The sequence below is a fragment of the Trichogramma pretiosum genome, unplaced genomic scaffold, assembly GCF_000599845.2.
Source record: "Trichogramma pretiosum strain Unisexual culture from Peru unplaced genomic scaffold, Tpre_2.0 scaffold48, whole genome shotgun sequence".
Lineage (NCBI taxonomy): Eukaryota > Metazoa > Arthropoda > Insecta > Hymenoptera > Trichogrammatidae > Trichogramma > Trichogramma pretiosum.
This window is the reverse complement of record NW_019641228.1, coordinates 848,486-871,547: the sequence shown is the minus strand read 5'-3', so window position 1 is coordinate 871,547 and position 23,062 is coordinate 848,486. Positions and strand designations below refer to the sequence as shown.

At 40.0% G+C, this 23,062-nt stretch overlaps 1 protein-coding gene across 1 annotated transcript in view; it reads right to left on the bottom strand.

Moving 5' to 3' along the window:
• The window catches only part of LOC106648121, a 131,616-nt gene that overhangs the window by 20,052 nt on the left and 88,502 nt on the right, over positions 1–23,062 (bottom strand). Inside the window, exons 6-17 of the mRNA XM_023458307.1 lie at positions 19,073–19,257; positions 13,945–14,095; positions 12,565–12,676; positions 12,204–12,382; positions 11,768–12,091; positions 10,650–10,916; positions 10,223–10,582; positions 9,192–9,452; positions 8,075–8,332; positions 7,546–7,563; positions 7,167–7,307; positions 6,839–6,875 (exon numbers count right to left, since the gene is read on the bottom strand). Of these exons, the coding sequence (XP_023314075.1) occupies positions 6,839–6,875; positions 7,167–7,307; positions 7,546–7,563; positions 8,075–8,332; positions 9,192–9,452; positions 10,223–10,582; positions 10,650–10,916; positions 11,768–12,091; positions 12,204–12,382; positions 12,565–12,676; positions 13,945–14,095; positions 19,073–19,257 (2,293 nt within the window). The remainder of the gene's footprint in view (positions 1–6,838; positions 6,876–7,166; positions 7,308–7,545; positions 7,564–8,074; positions 8,333–9,191; positions 9,453–10,222; positions 10,583–10,649; positions 10,917–11,767; positions 12,092–12,203; positions 12,383–12,564; positions 12,677–13,944; positions 14,096–19,072; positions 19,258–23,062) is intronic.

The following is a 23,062-nucleotide window of genomic DNA, read 5'->3' as shown; positions in this document are numbered from 1 at the left end:
AGGAGAGCCAAGACGAATGCGAGTATTCGCTCGGCTTTTCTGCGACGACCAAACCCAGTCCAGCACCATCTTCCCAGCAGCACACAAACTCCTACAGCGTAGATATACGGATACTTTATACTGACGTGGGCAATGAGTACACTCGGTCATTCTCCTAGGCATCTCTATTAGGGTGTAACGATGCGAGATTCAACGTGAATGGTAAGTATAAATGCTAAGGCACTGCACTGACCTCTTGTATAGCTTTATCGAGCTGCGTACACATTGATAATTTCACGTTTAACCAGTCAAAAGAAATAGTACTAATATTTTGAGCAATGGAATATGATAATGTTCGTTACCACCACGAAAAAAATATATATCACGAGCACAACGGAACTGTAGGCTTTTAATTGTCTTTACGTTATGTAAAATATTTTAGTCAAACCACGAACTATGAAAAAATCTCATTCAATGCTGCGTTATTGTTTACAAAATATTTTGAAGTATAAATTTCCTTGATTCGAAAACTATGTAGATCAATAGATGAAATGTATTATGTAGTGTACTTCAACTCCTCGTTCATAATTTTCTACTGCAGTTCTATTCGAAAGCTCAAGATAATTGCATTATTGAGAGCGTAAATAATGAAAACCCACCATTTTAAAGTACGTAAATCGCAATTTTAGCGTTGGTAAATTTTTTTACTCATTTAATAATTTAAATTTAAGTATGGATTACAGATGTTTTTTAAACTTGATAAATATAGCTCAAAAACTAGCTTCACAAATTTTTTCACAATTTTTTAAAAAGACCCTTTTTCGATAGAGCATTAAGAGAATCTAAAACTAGACTTAACTTTGAAAAATCGAAAAATAAATCTGTGTTGACATTACGCATATCTTGTTCAATAAAACGAATGGTTTCTGCAACCCCTCAAAAAGTTTAATTTTGCTATACGCGAGATTCAAAAGATTGAGAAATTCATCTTATATAATCTGCGTAGTCAAAATATCATTCGCAATGTCAAGTTGGGTTTAAAATCTCTCTTCCTAGATTCGTGATTGCAGGCGTATATTATTTCATCGAGAATCACACGAGAGTCACAGGAATTAAACACGTTTCCAAAGCACTTGCAGTTCAATTTCTTGATATTCATTGAAAACACGAGTCAGTTGCTCATATTATAGCATATAAATATAAAGAGCGTGACGGTAAAATTGCACTCGTGTGCGCGCGTGTGTGAGAGTTAAATCATGGGAATGAGCGTGCATGCGCGCGCAAAGCTATAACTCGGCGTATAGTTTAAGTGTGCTCGCAGCAGCAGTGGCGGCACACTTTGTGCAAATAGAGTTTCGCGCCCCAACGCTTTTAGGAATGATTCCCGGTCTCATTGTCTTTCTTGCTCTCCTTCCGTATAAAGTCACTTTCCCAAGCATCTCTCTCTCTCTCTCTCTCTTTCTCTCTACTCTCAGTAGTGCGGTAGACTGCTGAATGCAGAACTGCAACTGCACACCCCTACCGGCTTTTGCACAGCCTTAAGACAATTAATATTATAAAGCGTCTATATAGTAGTACGCACGCCACTACCACTGCCGTGAGCGCACCATCCATAATATAAGTCTCTCGAGCTTGCAAGCTCGCCCCCATACACTTTCACGCATATTTATAAATATACATAAATTATTGTGTATGTGTACATTTGCCGCTGCGTCAAAATCTAGGTCGTAAATACCCCCGCAGTTTGTGCTTTGCTTGCGCTCACGTTGACGTATTTTGTAACTTAGTCGCGCACCTATGTTATCTAACATTAAAACAATCCGAATCGCGCGCACGTCAAATTTACCGATACGAATTCCAGTACCCAAAAAAGTCGAGTTTTTTTGTTAACTCGCATTTACGTACCGTGGCAGATTCTATACACGGAACGTGTTGCATTGAACTGCAAGTATAAATTTTTGATTAACTTCTATATTTTTAGCATCCATAAATGCTGTATCGATCTTTACGCATTTGAACGCGGATATTCAACTAGAAGCACTGGTCTGCTGCACGAGCAGAAAAAAAATGATATGGCATGAGCGTAACCCAGCTCGTCGTAATATTGCAAAATGCATCTCGTTTATCTTGATATGGCTTGGAAATTTTATAATATTTCAATGCAGTATGTACATATGCACACATGTGATACATTTTCGTTTAAATAAAAATGATTTAACGCTGATCATACGAGCTCGGACCTAAATTACATGATTGTCATTTCTCATTCATATCCCACACTTGCTGACTTTAATAAATATTATAATGTAAATTGTAAATCCATCACCTGTATTTGCATGAAATCGTTGCTCAAGCTCCTGAACCGTGAGTCCCAATGTAAAATAAAATGTATACTATAACTACAAGCACAAGCACAAGCAGTAGTAGGAAAAAAGCGAGAAAATGAAGTACAGAAAAGCGACACGCATTTCTGATAGCGTGATGTATAAATAGTTGCAGTACTATAACAATTGTGGCTGCATGCTGCATAATGGCGCATTGACTTTCTCATCGCTGAAGTTGTTTAATTATGCAGAAGGTTTCGCGCAAGACTTCCAAGCGCTGGCTGCACGCATATATACTAACGTTAGAGAGAAAGAGACTTTATGGGGTATGTGGCGCGCACGCGAGAAAGAAGAACAGAGAGATTGCGGAAAAACCGCGCCAGAACTGCTACTGCTGCTGTTGTCGCGCTTTCCGATCAGGTGCATAATAACTCGAAACTGCGGCGTAGTTGAACGATCGATTTATCCGACGAGGCAAAAATTAATGACCGAGCAACAAGCGCCAGAGTGGCTCATTAGCAGTAGCAGCAATAGCAACCTGCCTATATATCGTATTGAAGCACTTCAAAATTGTCGAATAGTCCTGCAATGTTTGTTTACATGCACGAGACGCGCGTCGGTACTTGAAACCAGATTTGGAACTGTCGATTACTGTCGAGGGAGATGTGCAGAATATAACGCGCGTCCGCGTGAAAGATTTATACCTGAGTACATATCACCGTGTAGTGATGTTATATCACTGTACGGTTGTAATCATGTAGATATATCTATTGATAGCAGCTCAGTAGCGATTGAGAAAGTAACATACTTTTTTTTTAACACTTGAGATACAAAATTTCAATTTTTATAGTATTGTAACGTCCTACGACGAATAGCCTACGCCAAGGCAACCCGCCAATTCCGCGCTCCGACTTAACGCGCCTGCACGTACCGATCCGTCCTACAAGGCGTATTGTGGAAATATTCAAACTAAATACATATTTAAAATCAAAAAAATATATTTCGATGTCTTACTTGTACATAGCTTGTAACTTGTAGTTCGAGCGTATTATTCACGCGCCGAGCGACCGTTCCATCTATTTTTGGAGTTTATTACTTTTCACACCTTTCTCAGAAGCCATGTGTTCACCGATAAAACGGATTTCGACATCGAACAAGCTCGATCTTTTTACATGTAGTTCTGATGAATAATCTTTTAGGCTATATCGCTTAAACAAACTACGCCTCGATGTAGCCATAATTATTATTAAATTCTATTTGTTAAGACGAGTAAATCAACACCAGACTCAACTACTTCCTTAGTTAACGAACCGACTCAAGAGCCGTCGGCTTATTACACTACGATGTGTTAATTATTAACTTAACTACGAAACAACCTAGTGTAAATCAATATTATCAATGGTTTTTAGTAATTAATGATCTACCTTTAGCGATTGTTTGTTATATTTAAGTTGCGTCAGAACTAATAATTATTATCGGTCATGCATTATATAACTCTATGCTAACTAAACAATTACAACTATTTACTTAATCTAAGTTCAAGTAAAATAATTATCTTCCATTTTGTACATTGAAGCACAAATATATTTAGTATAATTAAATGTTAATTCTGAGTTACAAACTCAAGTTACAACTAATATTCATTCGTACGATATTTATACAATTGTTAATCTTTACATAACTAAATATACGTGTGCTACAATTATATTATAACATTAATATTGATATCATGAATTAATTAACCATTTTTCTAAGTAACATTATAGCGGAATGTATGAACTATTATTTATAATCATTTTTGTAACTATTTTTGTAATTAATTATGTATTATGAGGTATCGTTGGAAAGGAAAACTTCCCTACAATCCTAATTTCCAACTCCCATATTTTTACTAACTACGGTTTTCCAGCCTCTCCAATTTAAACATTCAAATTCTCCAACACCTCCTACTTTTTCCATCCCACTCCAGCCAGGCCCGCAAATCGTATAAATACGGGGGCCCTGGAGAGTATCAGGAGCATTCGTCACCCAGCTTTCGTTCAGCGAGCATTCGCTCACTCTCTTGTCAGGCCTCGAACAAGTAACATCTTTGTTCGGCCTGTAACAAGTCATAACATCCGTAGCTATCGCTTTTGCCTAGAGCTAGCTATTCTCTCACTTTCTATATATCTACCTATCTACCTACCTACCTACCAACGCACCACGTTTATTATTTTATTTACTTTCAATAAACATATCTTTTGAACAATTTATTTATTATTTTCTTTTATCGATAACTCTATTCAGCTGCTATCGACACATTGTCGTATGCGCAGAGTAGTTATCTTACACCGTGATTCTATTCAGGAGCTATCGGTTTATTGCCGTATGCCCAGAGTAATCACTCTACCTTCTACAACAATTTTATTCAGCTGCTAGCAACATAAGTGTTGTATGCGCAGAGTAGTTGTTGTATCCCTACGTGATTCTATTCAGGAGCCATCGGTTTATTGCCGTATGCCCAGAGTAATCACTCTTCCTCCGACAGCAATTTTATTCAGCTGCTAACGACATATTGTCGTATGCGCAGAATAGTTACTGTACACCTTCGATGATTTTATTCAGGCGTTACCGGTTTATTGCCGTATACCCAGAATAGTCTTCTCCTCCGACTGCAATTTTATTCAGCTGCTATCGACTTCGGTCGTATGCGCAGAATAGTTGCAGTGCTTACCAGTGATTATATTCAAGTGCCATCGGTTCATTGCCGTATGCCTAGAATAGTCGCTTCCTCCGACAGCAATTTTATTCAGTCGCCATCGATTTTATATTGTATGCACAGAATAATTGTTGGCTTCCATCAATAATCACCGACAAATTGCCATGCACACATGACCTTCATATTGATTCACACAACCCTCACCTTACAACCAAGATAACCCTCGAAAATGATCTAAGAGGCTAGTGGTTAGTGGGCATTGCCTAGACCAATAGACAAAGAGATCCAACTGCGTCATTACAGTATGATTTAAAAATTAATTTAAATTCTTAAGCTCGAAATAAATTTTAAAAATTTCAACTGCATAATGAAATTGTGTGAAAATAAAAATGAAAAATAAAACCAAAATTCTTTTCATTGAGCTTTGAAAAATTTTTATTCGAAAAAACTCAAATATCAAAAAAGTGTCCAACGTCAAAGAAACATTCACAGATTCTAATAAAGTGTAAAAGAAAATTATTTATCGACAAGAGTTCATCAGAGTTCGAAAAGTGTATAGCTTTTCGCCAAGCAAAGATAATTTACGAACGTGTGAGCTTGAATATAATATGTTATGCTCATAATCTGTTGCTTTCGAGCAGTAATTGTACAAGGAGAGAGAAAGAGAGAGAGAAAATGTAACCCAAGTTTGACTGTATGCATAAGTTGGCAAATTAATTTAATTAAATTTATGCGCAGGCAGCATCATATTTCGAATAAACAGGAAAATTATAATCCACGTTAGTTTGGCATGATCACGCTCGTGCGTACAGAGCGAATCGATTGTGAAATTCCGCGCAATGCAGTCAAACAATTAAATATTAAAAAGTAGCTGGATAAAGGCCAAGAATATCAGCGTATTGGCTTGACTTTAGTCAATATGTATGTATATACGCAAGATTTCCAAGTACTGCAGTAGTCAAACTACGTTGCTGCAGTCAAAGTCATTGCCCTGTAGATACGTTTATTATGAAAAATAAAGCACTAAGTTAAAAAGACTTCAGAGTGAGTGTTTACCTATACGGCAGATATATGATGAAAGTCAAGAGAGATGTTTTAATTTTATTTAGTTCTATCTACATTCTATCTTTATCTCTCTCTTTCTTTCTTTCTATGTATACGTTCGATCGAAATGAAAAGAATTTTTGCAAATTACTGTGTGCCTGATTTCTTTGAAATTTGCCGAGTATGAACGAATATACCAATTTTTGATGAGAAAATTCTATTGATTTTGACAAATCGATTCTACAAGAACGTATGAATTCTGATTTCTCAGTTGAATATACGCATGTGATGAAAGACATTTACACCGAAATTATTTTATTCCATGTTTAATAAGACTTTTATTAAGTGTTAACCCAAAGTAGTTACCATTCGATTGAAAAATTATTGTTGAATTCCTCCCGTATAAAAAGATTTAGACATAACTCATTAATAACTCGTCTGTTTGAGCTATGAAACCTGAAAATTGCTTTATTATATTTGGATCGACTCGATTAATTTTAAACTAGTCGAGTTCGACTGAAAAGTGAAAGAAAAAAATCAAATTGAACAGCGCAGCGGAAGGAATATCAATCAAAATCAGTTCCAGATTAATCCAAATCCAGCTTCAGATAATTACAATCCAACTTATAACGAATATATATGAATTATAGAAATACCAAAAGATAGTAGTTTTGGTTAAATGCATGATATGTTAACTGGTATATAATTATAGCTCGTAATCTACGTGCAGCAATTCTTACTTCTAAAAGTGCCATGGCTTACTTTTTACTTGCAACTACTGTCTGATACTTACTGTTCGCGTTCTTCCAACTCGACCACACGGGTATTGTCTGCATTGCAGGAGTTAGAGCGCAAATGCACAAAAGCAGTTTATTCAAATAAAACAAATAAAATTTCGAGTTGTAGAGTTAAAATAATGTTGAGGGGTGCCTAAATGCAGGGGTTTATTTTTGCTGAAAGCTACTTTTGTAATTTTTATAAAATTTATCTTTTTTCATACTCATTTTAATAATTTGATCCTCTTACTTCCAGTATACTTTACAAAAATATACTAGTTATATAACTGCTGGGGACATCGTGTTTAAAAAACGAATTTCTGATTAAAATATTACGTGACTTACATTTTAATTTGCTGTGTTTTCGACGGCACATGAGGAAGATAACTACGCTGATGACTATGAGCACTAAAATGATGATAACTGTCGTGGCGATGAGAATGACTAGGAAATCGCTATCCAGTTTCAACCACCAAGGTACACTTGCTGTAATTAAAAAAAAAATGTTCATTAAACATAACTTTGAAAAATGTAGAAAAAATTTTTAAATGCTTGATGAATGTTTATTGTGCGATGGATATCGATGGTTTGTGGTCAAAGGATGATTATGCAATTATCAAACGAAGTTTATAAAGTGTACAAATCGAATTTAATAAGTAGAGAAAAAAAATGTATGACTTCGTCAGATAATTCCTACAATGAATGAAAAATGATCCAAACTTACTATCGAGTCCTTGGTGCGCTAAGAAAAAAAAAATGGAAAAAAATGAAGCTCACTTGATGAAGATGTTTGATGAAAACTTAAATTCTAGTTTTATGACATTGTTTGAAAACTTGATGAATTTCAAAATCTTGGTATTGTTACGAGGTTTACGATGAAATTAACAAGCAAGTAATAAAGCTTTTCTCGCCCGACTCGTTGAAATTTGCAGCGGGCCCTATACGAGAGTAAGCGCATAACAATAACGAGCAAATTCGAAAGCAATGAGACAGCGCATGCTTCGTAAGCATCTAACTTTATATAGGCATTGGCTAAACGTCTTGGCAGGAAGGAAACTTGCACTTGGACAAGTTGCGCTTGGCAAGATAATAAAACGAAGCTTGGCGCTTGGCTCGGCTCGTTCGTCGTAAAAGCGACGACGCAACGTCGTACTATGTGAACGCGAGGCCTGACGAGACACATACGCCACACGAGCAGAGCTTATACTCGTATTATACGGACTGCTGTATAAGGTATCAAAAGTTACACTCACCAGGAACGTGACGCTCGCAGGGATTGGAGAAGCCGATGCTGTTGTTGGCGACGCAGACGTAGGTCCTTGGATTCGAGACTGAGTCGTCGAGCGGCAGATAGCTACGGCCGCTCAGAACGATCGGTACGCTCTCGATCGTGTCGTTGTCACTTTTCAGCGACCATTTGAAGCCGTACTCGCTGGGGTTGCCCTCGGCGCTGCACACCACGTAATCCTTGCCCTCCATTACCTCCTTATCAACTTGGCACTCGGGCTTGTCTGCACTCGGACAAGTCGTATCAAAAAGTATTAGACCGAGACTCGACAACGTATATATCATATATACTATATACATTCGTGTTATACATTACACGTCGAATATATACATCGAGTGCGCCTACGTGTGAGTGCACGACCTGCTCTATCTTTAATCCGCTGATATGATTTTCATGCTATTGCAGCGGATCGGAAGGATATTTTATTTTAAGAGGAATGTTCATAAATCCAAAAGCGTCGTTGCACCGATACGATAAGCTCTGTGCAACGAAGCTGTAATTTTTGCTCTCGCCAAAATGCCATATGGGAAAATCCAGTGATATTTTGATATTTCATTTATTAAAGATCAATTTTTTTACTGAGCAGTCACTTGATTTAATGTTTCGTTGTAAATATTTATTGAAGTACGAAACTAGAGAAAATGAAGTCCGTCAAATTCATACAAGATCTGCAGCATATTTAAAAAAAATGAGCATTATAAATTATCAAGGTGGAAAAAAAATCAGGGAGCAACACACAAAATTTAGCTCGAAAATGGATAATGGAATACGATAAAGTCTATGCTAAAAATGCCGTCAAACTTTTGAATAAAATACCACTGCATAATCCTTGTAAAATCATGAAGCTTTTCAGTGAGGCTTTTTAAAAATGTATTGTTTTATGATGAAATTACTAGAAAGTTAAATATTTTGTCTTTCAAAATTATATATAGTTTACTTTGAAGCCGATGAAGTATTAAAACATTACAGGGTTTACATATATTTTTTTTACTTGTTAGTCAGGAGTTTGATGGTTCAAGAAAGATAAATTTTCGTCATGTTTATTTTTTCTTGCTAATGCTAGTAAAAATGATTATACTTACATTGCACGTTTATGTAAGTGGATATAGTTGCCGAACCAATTTTGTTGTTCGCTTGGCAGATATAGGCTCCTCGGCTGTTGCGTGAAAAAGGTGTTTTAAAGTGCAGTACCGGACCCTCGGATATAATTTCTGACTTTCCTTCGCGATACCATCGGTACTGAGGATCTGGACGGGCTGTGGCGTTGCACATAATGGGCTCAGGAATATTGTCAACGGCCACGTTGATAATTTTTTTTGAAATTGTAAGACTTTCTGGTGGAACTAAAGTAAAAAAATAAAATAAAATAATAATGATGATAATAATAATAATGACATGTTGTAAAACTACATTTTTTTAAAACAATGTTGAAAAAAGTACTTGACTGGACGACACTTTTATGAAATTCGCACAATTATTTAAAAAAAAAAAAGTAATTTTGAGACTTTTCATTGTTTCATCTGCTATTTTTTTTGGCGTCTCCGGTTGGCCAGAACTACCGTTGTAACCTCTTCTGCCCTTACGCTTACTCTATTCACGTCTGAAGTTTGTTTGCTTGTTTGAATAAAAATTTTTTTCGCAACGAAATAGAATCGTCGTTTTTTTTTAACCGAGTTATTGCACAGAAGAAGCGCGTAAAGCTTGAATGCAGTTACTTTCTACTCGCGCACTCTAACCAGCACTCCCAAAAACTGAAAATTTTATTATTTCAAAAAAGCAATTCCTCAACAAGAGGACAAGTAGTTTAATTTAACTTTCGGGCATTCTATCACGAAAAAAAATAAATTTGTTTTTGTTAAATGAGAGGGATAAAGTAGAATTAGTGTATGATTGTATAAATTCGACGGTACACTACCTTTGGCTTGTTATCCGATTGGAACTAACGCGACATCAACTTAAATGCATTCATCACTCAATATAATGCATAAGAGTCATTCGAGACAATAGTTGCTGCACCAATAAATGTGTTCTCTTTTTCTTTCATTTCAACTCACATTTTAAGATCTCCTAAACTGATATCGAATTAATTCGTTTACGGATTTAAAATACTCACAGTATATTTCAATTTTGACTGTGCTGACAACGCCCGGTCCGATGCCATTGGAGTTGCTCATACAGGTGAAGGTCACGTCATTGTCAGCCACTCGGTCGAGTTGGCCGAGCGGCCAAGCGGTCAAATTCCACACGAGCGACGAGTTGATGCTCTCAAAGTCGTCAGTGCGAAGATTCGGCGGGCTACGATTGTTTTGAAGATAAAATTGACGTGTGCGGCTAAAGTCGATTGTCTTGTTATTCCTCATCCAAATGATATCACAGAGTGGCGAGCACTCGACGTGGCAGCCCAGGCTCACGTTTGTCGCATTGTACACAAAACCCACGAGCTGTGGTGGTTTCTTGATGAAGGCTGGTGGCGCTGTTCAATGAAAAAAGTAAATAAGTTATTAGAACTTTTGACGTTTTTCGCGTCTCAATGTATTTACCTGACACGTTGATGAAGGTGGTGGCCGAGTCGCCATCGCCGGCCTGATTGTAAGCGAGGCACGTGAAATTTTCCCGATTCTCGAGTCGAACCTTGTCGACTCGGTAAACGGCCTGATTCTCTTCTGACAGACGCACGGCGCCTCGAAACCACTTGAAACCAGTTGCGGCGGGTCGACCCGGATCCTTGACCGAGCAAGTTATGTTCAATGGCCCCTTCTTCACCACCTTCCGAGGCTCGTACGATATTGATGCAGGTCCCGGCTTATCTGTTTCAACACATAAGCGCGCAAGCACATGTGTGGTGATTTTCATACAAATAAATATGAAAATGTCGTTTTTATCGCTGTACATTATGATGTGGCTTTGCATTGAAAAAAAACCGCTATTACACCGCAGATGTAATGATTCACATTTCAGCTTGTGCAAACTCGCAAGATAAGCTCGACTTTTATGCTTAGCGAACCATCCGCAAGGTAATTTCCGTGATAAAAGTGTATGCGTTTCATACTATTCGCCGAATATTTTTTCCAACTTTTCTCTACATACGCATTAATGTTTTTTGCTTGCATTTGCAGGTATATGAGCGCAGCGTGTGTTTGAGAAAACATTTCATATCCGCTTATGCAGTAGAGAGTAGAGATGAAATTCCCCTACCCTGTAGGCAGTGTGTTACATCGGCCACCGGCTGCTGCGCGAAAAAAGCAGGGGAAAATGGCACGCGAGAGTCAAAAGATGTACAAACTCTATTGATGCGCCAGGATGTAGCGTTACTCCGGTGCGCTTGTGCAAGCAGTTGGGCTTCATATATATCATATATATGTGTGAAAGTACATTTTTGTCAGTTTCATGAAAGCTTTTTGAAATTCTCAGCGTGAACGCGCGAGCAATGCGAAATTTTTTAATTTTCTCCAGCTCGTAAGCCTCGCGAGTATTCTTTCGGGTAAGTCGAGCTCTTTCGCGTCCGTTGACCGCAGATTCATAAATAATTGGTTCAGCCAACGAGACACATGGCTGTCTTGTAGGACCACTCAATTTGGTATATAATCACGTTGTGCAGATAATGTGCCGTCGAGGCAGATAGGAGGGGCTAAAGCGCGTGGCGGCTTATAATACTCACAGTAGACGACAACGGGCGTATCGGCGGACATTGGACCCCAGCCAGCGTCGTTACGACCCTCGCACGAGTAATTGCCGTGAAAGGTGCGTCCAACGGACTCGAGCAGCAGCTTGCTCGGATCGATATCGCAGAACTCCTCGGGCACCGAGTTGTTGCGCGCACAGTCGGGCAGCTCCTTGAGAAGATCACCGTCGAGGTACCATCGGACGGCCGTCAGGTAGGCGGGTCTGCCACCGAGCACGTCGCAGCTCAGCGAGACGTTCATGCGCGACTCTTCGTTTATCGGTCTGCTCGGCTCGATCGTAACTTCCACGACTGGCCGATCTGCCAATTGGAAACAGATATTTTTCATGTAGACAAATAGAAATACGCTATAAGGTATCGTTTTGCCAAACAACTCGCGCATTACACGCTATACACGACTCGCGACACTCACACAATACGGAAACGTCGATGAAATCTTGAGAAGTCGAACTGCCGAAATCGTTTTCGAGGATGCACGTGTATCTGCCAATATCACCAGCGCTTGCATTTTTCACTAGTAAAGATGTCATATCGGTCGTGCCTCCCTCGTAGCGCCCCTCGCTTACCATTATATTCTTCGAGTCTCGTTGCCTGCAAAAAGCATCCATCATATTGTTGACATTTTTACCATTAAATTTCCTTCAACGTTTCTATCAATGAGAATACAAGTCGTATGCTCTTTTCTCTTGTTTTTTTGTTACTATTGCATATCCGTACTATTTTCGGAGGCGAATATATTTCAAGTTGTAAATAGAATGCAAAAAATGGCTCACCATATTACATTAATTAGCGTGGCCGGATTCGCCTCGTAATCGCAAAACAGTTGAAAGTCATCGGTTTCGTTGACGGTGATATTACTTGGGCTAACTCGTATAATTGGAGGATCTGTGAAAAATATTGCAATGCTAATTAATCAAGGGCTTCATTCAAGAGCTTCATATTTAAATACGATTTGGAAGTCTAAAATTTACATTTAACGCGCATGACTGCTCCTTTTGCAGCGTGTTTTATTGCGAAAGCGCAGGAAAATTCGATTTAATGAGACATCGTCGGGTCATAGTACAGCCGTAGCCAGTAGTGCTGAGCGTTGAACGTATGAATATAAAGAAGTAGCCTTTATTTCGTATTCGAGATAGGAAAGTAGTTAAAGCATTGCAGCCGGCAGACGTGTAAAAAGTATCCCGGAGGGCAAAAAAGGCTATGATAATATACGGCGGATGAGCGAGACGAACAATTTACATGTTGACTGACAATGAACTTCAGCTCTAGGACAGCGTAACCGCATTGCTATAGCTCGTAGATTAGTCGAGGCTCTTTGCAGCTTTTTCGCTGTTACGTGTAGCTTACGTCGCGTTTTATCGAGCTCGGGAAAAAAATAACGCGCGCGCTTTTTTTTGGGTGCAACGCTATTAGAGTCCCGTGACCATATTCGGAGCGGAGTCACGCGCGCAGCTTTGAGCCGTCCAATCCATTATTTGACGCTTGAAAGTTGCAAAAGTTTAAAAGTTGAATTACCGACTGCAGCTGTCTCTTCTCGGCTCGAGGAATTATTGGAAGCGCTGCATTTATACCTTGCTAAACCGAAATCGCTGAATGAGGCAGCTATACTAATTACCTTTTTATACGCTACGTACAAGCGCACACGAATACGAACGACTAGAGTATAAAACTATTTGCACAAATTAGCGAGCAGATAACATCAAAGTGGCTACACACGATACATTTTTACTTTGACCGACTGTGAAAACGCGTAGACTTGCGCAATGAATAATAACGGCCCCGCTCCAAAATTAAAGGGCTATATTATGATATGCAGTACGCTGCACTGGTAATTTAACGACACAAGCTGAGGCGAGGAAGAATAGCAGCGCGGGCTGTACAGAAAGTAAAAAGAAAAAAAAAGAACCGGGCACAGCTGTGAGCGGAGCGCACCGAAAAGACAACGGGTGGAAATTCGTTTGAGCCAAGAGGCAGTTAAAATTAAATAAAGATAAGCGAGAGCTATACAAAAGCCCGTGATTTCTACGTTTATCTTGCTCCGAGTACTGGCCTCGACTGCACAGAGCCTAATAATGGCTCGAGGTATGGGCAGATAAAAACAAGTCGAGGAGAAAGTAAGGGCAAATTTATACGAAATAAACACAAGTACTCACACATAACTTCGATGGTGACGGTCTGCTTCATGGGCTTGCTGCCTTCCTTGAGCATGACCGAATTTAAGGCCGCACAGCTGAACTTGCGCCCGTTGTCGTACTCCGAGGCCGTAAAGGCGAGAAAGCTGTTCGTTTGCGTCGTTCCATCGCTCTGTTAAAGTAAAAATCAAGAAAAAAAATAAGGTCATTCCGAACAAAAGCTTTTTTTATAATCTGATGTATACCTATATTTGTATTAGTAATAACACGCAACTCTTGAAATTTTGTAAAAATTTTGCGGGAACGAGGTGGGAGAGAAAGAGAGAGAATTAAATTCGAACATTTTTTTTATATAATAGCGGGGGCGCGCAAGAAAGAAAGCGAAATACAGAAAAGGAGGAAAAATGCCATGGGTGGCTGCCGATAACAATTCTTCCGCATCAGCGGATTCAAGAGCGTATATAGCTAGCGAGAGGTCCGTGAGCTGTAGGTATTGCGGCTGTGTGGCTCTGTGTGCGCGTCTACATAGAAAGCAGTTCGTTGACGATGGAGGATTAATGAGGCGAGCGAGCTGAATTAACCCACTTTTTTCTGTCTTTTTTTCACTAGCTCCTATCCACCGCACTGTAATTGCTCCCTTCACTTCACGTGCGGCGTTTTTGTTTTCTCTCTCGCTCTTTTTTCTAGTGTCTGCCAAAACCTTGGCTCGGTGTTTGCTCACGCGCGCGTGTGCATCATCGGGATCTCGGCGCGCGTTCTTTTGTGCCACGGTGGTTTATTTCACTCGCAGACGCTCGTCTTGGGCGATTTTTTCTCTCTAGCTTTTCTCCGCTCCGCGCGCCCCCAGCTCTACAGATATATCGGCAACGAGCCGGGGAGGTGAGATGATCGATTTTGCTGGTAGCACGACCTTCGCGCCACCTTATCGCTTCTCGAGAGACTTTCAACTCTCTTAGTCTTCTTCTTGTCTGTAGCGCCGTTTCAGCGCCATTATTATGGATTATCTGATTATAGCCGTGCTATAATAACCTCAACGTCGACGGTGGCGTATCGTTGCAGCCTCCCAGGTACATTTCTCTCTTCTATAGCTTCGAGTTTTCCTTTTATTTTCGCCTTTTCTCACTGGCTCTTGCTAAAGATGAATTGAGTATCGATTACGGCTTCTAAAGATCGACTGGCTCTCTCTCTCTCTCTCTCACTGCTTTCTATACTCAACCGTAGCTGGGTCAATATAACATGTTATAGCGTTTAATTTTCATTAATCATAAATTATCTAATAGACTGGCGAACACATTCAGGCTCTTGCTCGATAGGATCTTGGCCGAACAATGAACTTCCCGACGGCAGCGTCACCGGGTGATTATTAATTTTCCACCCTGATAACGGAGCATAATCAAGGCGATACTTTTTTCCATTCTCGGTCTGTTGTGTGCGCGAGCTTAATGAAATAAACTGTCAAGCCACGGCTCTGCAGTGAGCTTGCATAATTAATAAATGCACATTCACTGTATACTGTAGCGAATATCATGCGGCACACGTACACAAACCCACTGACTAATACACAATGTTTAACGAACTCTTGGGCGCTGCGCAGTGCAGCCGCAGAAACGTAAATCCGATACGTAGGTAAATTCTAATCGATCGATTGGTCGTCGTAACGATTCGGCGGCCTGCAGGTTGAGTCATCTCCCCCCTGGCGGGTGTTGAAAAAGTTTTTTTCATAGCGCTAATTTCCGATGAAAGCACGCGCTCAACAAACACTCGCTCGCTGAATGTACACATCATATTATGTGTGCTGCGAGCTCGCAGCGGTGTGCATAATTATCGTGGAATTGTATATTAGAGGAAAAGTCGAGCCCGAGACAGATTATATCTTGCGTTATGAATGAAGCTCGGCGAATGCAGCTCGCAGCACACACACACACACACTTGCAGAGCCTCACGTAGGCGAGGAGCTTTACTACAATAGCGTTGCGAGGCGCGCGTCCTACCGCTTGAATTCACACGCAGCACTAGTCTAGCTGGTGATCAAGATAAGTGTGCCGGAGTAGTCTCCCTCTCGCTATTTACCTCCTCGTTCGCGTAGAGCTGCGGCTTTACTATATATTATATACACGTGCTCATAATGTGACGCGTCGCTAGTCTAGCTTTCTCTTTCTTTCTTTCTCTCTCCTCGAGCTCGAGCCAGGAAGAGTGTCCAGGTTGTGAAAAAAGGAGCACCAGCGGCGCACGCAAGAAAAAAAGGTTTCTCTCTCGCGCGCGAAAAAGAATCGTCGTCGCCATGCTAGTGCCTGGCATCTTGGGCGAATCTCGAGTCTGTCTCATTCTCCATTTTCCAAGCTATTATCTCACCCCATTACTCTGTATGCGCAGTCACAGCTGCTGCTCGTTTTCCTTCTTATCTGGACATGGCGCTGGCGCAGGGATGAGTCTCTCTCTCTCATACTCTCGCTCTAGCCTATACGTGAATAAGTGCGAGTGTGTGTGTGCGCGCATCCCAAGATGCCACATCATCGCAGGGTGCGCAGCTCGTTCTTTTATCTCTACGCGATTTCTTTACTTCAAGAGATACACTGCGCGCAAGTAGGAACAGATGCACATTATCGTTATTGCTAGTGCGTGTTTATATCAGTTTCTCGCTCTTTAGAACTAAACTTTTTTTACTTTATTCTCTTCTCGTTTTTATATTTATATAATTGTTTTTCGAGATTTCAATTGTTACTTGTAACTGTTGAAATTGCTTAAACAACTTACTTTTTTTTAACATACGCTTTTTACGTTATAATAGAGTTTTAAACACTTACTATACATAGATTCGTCGTATGCGTTCAATAATATAAACTGAAAATCCAGTAAATTTAATGCGATACGAATAATGCAGTTGCTCGTAAAGCGTAAAAATACTCGATTAAAATTATATTCAGACAGAAGCAAAGCTCTCTCTATGCAGTATAGTAAATGTTTGCATGTGTTTGTGTGGACCGAGCTCGGGCAGCGTCAGGCTTGTTCCCCTGCACTTGAGCCAATAGCTATTGTTTATAATTGAAATTCGTTATTGCGCAGCAAGTGATTCAATTTTCATTTATTTGCGTGTATATCGAGTCAGCTGTTGGCAGCTCGAAAGCGTCACTATTACTATACGGCTCGTACTGTATATTATGATTGCGCTTGGCGCGCGAGTCATGATACGATGAATATGAACTGGTGTTCATTGTAATTTACCCGCATGTTGTTGCATCTATCACGGGTCAATACTCGTGCGCATTAAGCTTTGATATCATAAAGGCTGGTGGTGGGGGATATGGCGCACCTGCGATCCGCGCAGGGCCAGTCTTAATGAGATACTTGGCAAACAAATCTAATTATATATTCATTCTCTGTGTACGTGGGTCTCTCGCTATCTCGTTCATTCTGTGGTAAGCAAATACTCTTGCAGCCAAGTGCGACTACAAATCCATAATTGAAGCGTCCCGTGTCAGCTTGACACTTGAAAGAGCAGAACAGAAGCAGCAGCAGCAACGACTAGCGCGAGCCTAGACTCCAAACTCGCACGCACGGAGAGCCCACACAGAGGCAGATCACAGTCGTCAGCGCGGAGAGAGCTCCCAGCCCCGTGCTTACGTAAGCTTGATAAAGCAACCGCACAGTCTAGTGCTGCTGCCTGCACATACAAACCTATATAGACACTCACACTTGCATACAGATATATAGAGCTACGGTGCACGTGCTGCAGTTATCTCGCTCGCCTCTACGATCCACACTTGTACGGCTGCCCGCAGCTCGAACCTTTACTGCTCTCTTCTGCACTGCCAGCTAGCCAGCCAGCCAGCCAGCCAGCCCCACACGTACATTTTGACGAAAAACGAGGGAAAAAAAATTCATTTTGTTCCGGCGTAGCTGATTTTTCGCCAGCTTGCCTAACTCCTGCGATACCCTCTTTCTCATCGCGGGTGGGTTTTGCTCTTTCGCACGGACTCAACTTGTTTTCGCCCGTCCACACTTCCTACTGTTCCCTCGCAACTGCTGAGGTAATGAGAAATTTAAATAGTCTAATTAACGGTTGCTCTCTTCCTCTTTTTTTTTACTGCTCCGTTTTTGCCCGCTCCCGAATAAGCTACGCGCTTATGTCTCTTTCGTTTTCTCACTGGCGCTTCTTTGACCTGACGAAAGTAGTATTCTATACGTGTGCACTGGTGCATTGTTTTGGCCTTATAGTCGCCGTCATAAATTTGTTGTATGCGCGCCATATAGACGAGAGGGGAAAGTCGGCCCGATGGCGCTATTTGAAAGCTCCGGGCGCGCATTATTCGTTCGTTAAACTATGCCGTAGAACGAGAAACGAGCGTTATAAGAGTCAGCGTGCTCGCGAGTCAGCAGTAATTGATTTTCGGTCTGGCAGTGATTTGTATACACGCACTTGCCCCCTGCTCGCGTATTCTCGATGGAAAAGTTGCCACGCTGCATGTACTATTATCCGAAAGCACAGCCATAACACATAAACTTAAATCACGCTTCGCGTACGTTACACGCACCCAATCGTGTTTACGCATGTTTACTAGCGGCGCTACCGGAATTTATTAATCCTTCGAGACTCGACGCGAGAGGTAATTGTATTTTTTTTTCACTGCTCTTAATGAACCAAAATAGCTGAGTTATGATGCGCGTGCGAGGGAATCCCCGCGCGTTCAAATAATAATGCATTTTTTATGAGTCCATGAAGCTGCCAATGTCTGACCTAACTTGGGTTGAAACTACTCGCTAGCTGATTCGCTCTTTCCGTGTTTCTCTCGTTTTCTAGATCCTAATTAATTGTAACGTGCATTCTCACTAAAACAATTATACGGGCACGCATGCTATAATGAACAACGAAAATATCGGTAAACACTGCCTTCCGCTTATTATTGGATCAATGCGGCCTTTTTTCTTTTGCTTACCCGCTTTCAATTACAAATAAAATACCGATTACACTCTTAATCTTCTTTTACCTTTTAAATCATAATGTTTACTCTATTTTTGCATGAAAAGCAAATAAGCTCGTGCTCGGTGTATTAATATTTGTGCAATAACATGTGTAATTAAAGGAATATTATATAATGAAAGCCCAGAAGGTTTCAAAGTAAATTTAAGCGCAAAAAGTTGTAGTACTCACGTTTTCCGTAAGCTTTGTCTCGTGCATATCGAGGCGGCTGTTATTTTGCAGCAAGATCTCAGTACCATTGTACCAGGTGACATTAGCCGGCGGTCTGGCACCCTGTACCTCGCATTGCAACAAAACCTTTGAGCCCTGAATTGCGTGGCCGACTACTCCTTTGATGTCCATTTTCATCGGCCGCACTGTATCGTATATCACAAAGACAAGCATGAAGGAAGGGGAATAGAGAACATTTTTTTTTTACAACTTGCCTCATACGAGGAGCTCTGTCTTTTGTTGCTACATTATAGAGCTTTAAACCACTGTGTACGCGCGAGTCTGCGTGTATTGCGCGAGTGAAGCTTTATTTTACTACGTCGTATCTGACGCGCATATACGTATACACTGGCGCGTGTACAGGCGCGCGCTCGCATGCCCACGCACGCATGCATACAGGGAGGCTTGTAATATATGGTGAAGTTGAAATTGAACAGAGAGGAAACTACACCAGTTCCAGACAAATAAATTTACTCTATATGCATGGATAAGTAATGACGATATTTTTATTATGCTTTTCTCTTCAAATTTATACACATCCGACTTTTCGAGTGGCAATTAATTTTTTGCCCTCGAATGGCCTATACTCTGCTTGTTTATATTGCTCCATCGTGTGTGAAGATAAAACTTCGAGTGAACAATGAAGACCTTCAGTGCTTCGAGAGCAATTCTAAAAGAGGGAAAGTACACACATACGCGCGCGCTGATCGCCAAGGGTACGAAAATTGAACCGATACAAGAACACGAGCTTTGCCGACCTCGTGCGCAAGCAAGATCATCTGCACAAATGATCCGAAATGAAAAAGTACCCGGTCAAAGTGGAAGGAGCAAACAATTCGATTTCAAGCTAATATAAAAAGTAAAATTTGCTTTTAAAATGTGATTTGTTCGAAATTTTTAAGAATTAATGTAATCTGAATGTGGGAAATGCAAGTAAGTTAGTGAAAGCTATTTAAAATACACTCGGCAACAAAATTATCGCAACAAAAAAATTCATCGAAATTTTGTCGATTTTCAAATGCTTCTATCTTGGGCTAGATTTATCGTATCGACACGTTTTTTTTTAATTTCTTAGAAATTTTGTCCTCTTTAAATCCATATAAATTAAGATAAGATTTGAGTTAATGTTGAGTTACCAGTAGTTTTTGAGCGTGACCCTAAAAATTACTGAAAAAAAATGACTGTTTGAACGTGTACCAGTACCACAGTGATTTTTTTATCGAAATCTAACATACACCATCGCAAAGTGCTCTTTTTAACGAGTAATTTAAAAAAAAAAAGACCTCTCTACGATTTTTTTAACGCCCTGGAGGTCGATTTGAAGATACCATTTAAAGTACGTAAAATACCCCGTTTACCTGAAATCAAGACGATTTTCTGGGCATTTTGCGTACATAAACCGTACCTTCAAATCGACCTACAGGGCGTTAAAAAAATCGTAGAGAGGTCTTTTTTTTTTTTAAATTACTCGTTAAAAAGAGCACTTTACGATGGTGTATGTTAGATTTCGATAAAAAAATCACTGTGGTACTGGTACACGTTCAAACAGTCATTTTTTTTCAGTAATTTTTAGGGTCACGCTCAAATACTACTGGTAACTCAACATTAACTCAAATCTTATCTTAATTTATATGGATTTAAAGAGGACAAAATTTCCAAGAAATTAAAAAAAAAAGCGTGTCGATACGATAAATCTAGCCCAAGATAGAAGCATTTGAAAATCGACAAAATTTCGCTGAATTTTTTTGTTGCGATAATTTTGTTGCCGAGTGTACAAATAAAAAAAGACGGAACTAAATAAAATTGTTTGCAACATTAAAATTATGAATTGTAGATGCGGATATAATATTACTGCAATAGTACTCGATGCATCTTAGAATTTAAGGTATTTGAGCAAAATGGAACGTCATTCAGAGCAAATTCGCTCTTAATCGATCCCCGTTTTTTTGCTTTCTTTCGCTCAACACGAGCGAAAAAAAATTGACGAATAAATCGAACGTGACTTTTTGTTACGTCAAACTAGCGAGGCAACTCGTCCGTGTTGCATCTGTGAATCGCATGACTGACTAAATATTTCGACGAATATATAGGTACGAGCGTTCAAAGTTTATAACGAAACTAATATAAAATATTTCTCATGAATATGTATATGGACGAGAGTGTTCCAGCATTGCGAGGTTATGCAACTTTTAGCTCACTGAGACTAACTTACTTTCATTTTTACCATTTCATCAGTTAAATTTCCTAGTGAAATTTCAAGGAAAATTTGAAAAATTTGCAGTTTATAAGGTAGTTCGAATACGAGTACTCTTGCAACTATGAAATTGAGAAAAAACGCAGTCATCATTAAAGCATTCTCCCGAATCATAATTAATTTTCACTGAAGAATAATCTTTCTAGTTAACACAGCGTGTCGCGATGGAAAGTTAAATACTTGATTATGCCTCGAATGCGGAGTCATCCAATAGTTTGCGTACATAAAAGTCCGGAGTAATCCCAAGTTTTTCACGATATCCGCGAAAATACAAAAAATAAGAGAGACACTCGTTTTTTGTCTGCGTAATATATCATACGTTAATCTACCTGACTCTGCATTAATCCGAAAAGTGGGAAAATCTATATCTACACGATAAACGCGCGAATAGCTTGCGGGGGCTTGTCGTACCAACGGCATGGCCATTGAATTGTAAATCATTGCCTTAGTCCATTTTTTTGTCTTTTAAATTAAAAACTCGCGTTTCGCAGTACCCTTTCTACTCGGGAAGCATTTGATATTGAAAAAATAGTCCACTATAGGTGAGACATTTTTTCAAAGTGATTTGAATTCATCATACGAATTTGTTTTATAGTTATAGTGCATGAAAATACTCGAGTAAAAAAATTTATAACAATTTTATGTTTATTAGAAGTATACCGAAGCCATGGTAAAAACTTTTCAAGAATTTTTCTTCAAGATATTATTTTTTTTTTATTAGAAAAATCGAATATCTTAGGCACAGTTAACACAATTTCCTCCAATTGATTAGCACAAAAAAATTTTCAAAGTAATTTAATACGGAATTACGAGCTCATCAAACTTTCCTGTACATTTGAAAACTTTCAGTCTAAATCCAAAAACCCTCAACGCCGATTGATGCACATTCGAAACTTTTGTAGACGAGCGCTAAGACTCATACACAGGCATCTTACGTTACGAGCTCTCTCGTAGCCAACCTTTTTTACTTTATCTTTAATATTCAGATGGAGAAAACGTACGAATAAGCTCTTTTGTGGAAAATCCTCGGCGAATCGGTTACGCGACGGCACTGTAAGCAACAGCGAGAACGGCGTATGATATCCCTCGCAAATCATTCGCATATCTTCGCGAGCGCCCGAATGCAGCTTCCCAAGACCGAGCCTGGCAGGCATGTATTATCCCCTGCGCGAGCATAGAGAGCTAGATTGGCAAAGCCCGACAGCTGTGCGTGCAAGCGAGCGAGCGAGCAAACTGTTACAAGCGCGCACGAGCAGTGAGAGCTCGTGGGAATGGAGGCGCGAAATTTATCTTATGACCCGTAATACTTTTTTGCTTTCATTTCGACTCGTAAGCTCGTACGTCCAACGGTTGTTTTTCTGCGGTTGGGCAGCCGTAGCGCTGCCACTGAAACATAAATTGATGCAACCCGAGAGACGAAATTCACTTGTATAAAGCGCCGAAACATGACCAAGTACGCGGTCTGTGTTCCTAGCCATTCTGCGAGAATATGGGCCAGCATGCGCGACAAGCTAAGCTTTTGCAGTCAAGCCCATGATTCTGTTAAGTGTATGCGCTTACCTGCTGCATGCATGTAGGGTTGATTGGCTTCGGGGAGCCTGAGAGCATGTACCGGGGACAGCTCGACTTCTCTCAAAGAAGAAACGAGTTTTCTCTCTTGCTTAACAGAACTGTCGAGTGCCTTTCTTTGAGATATC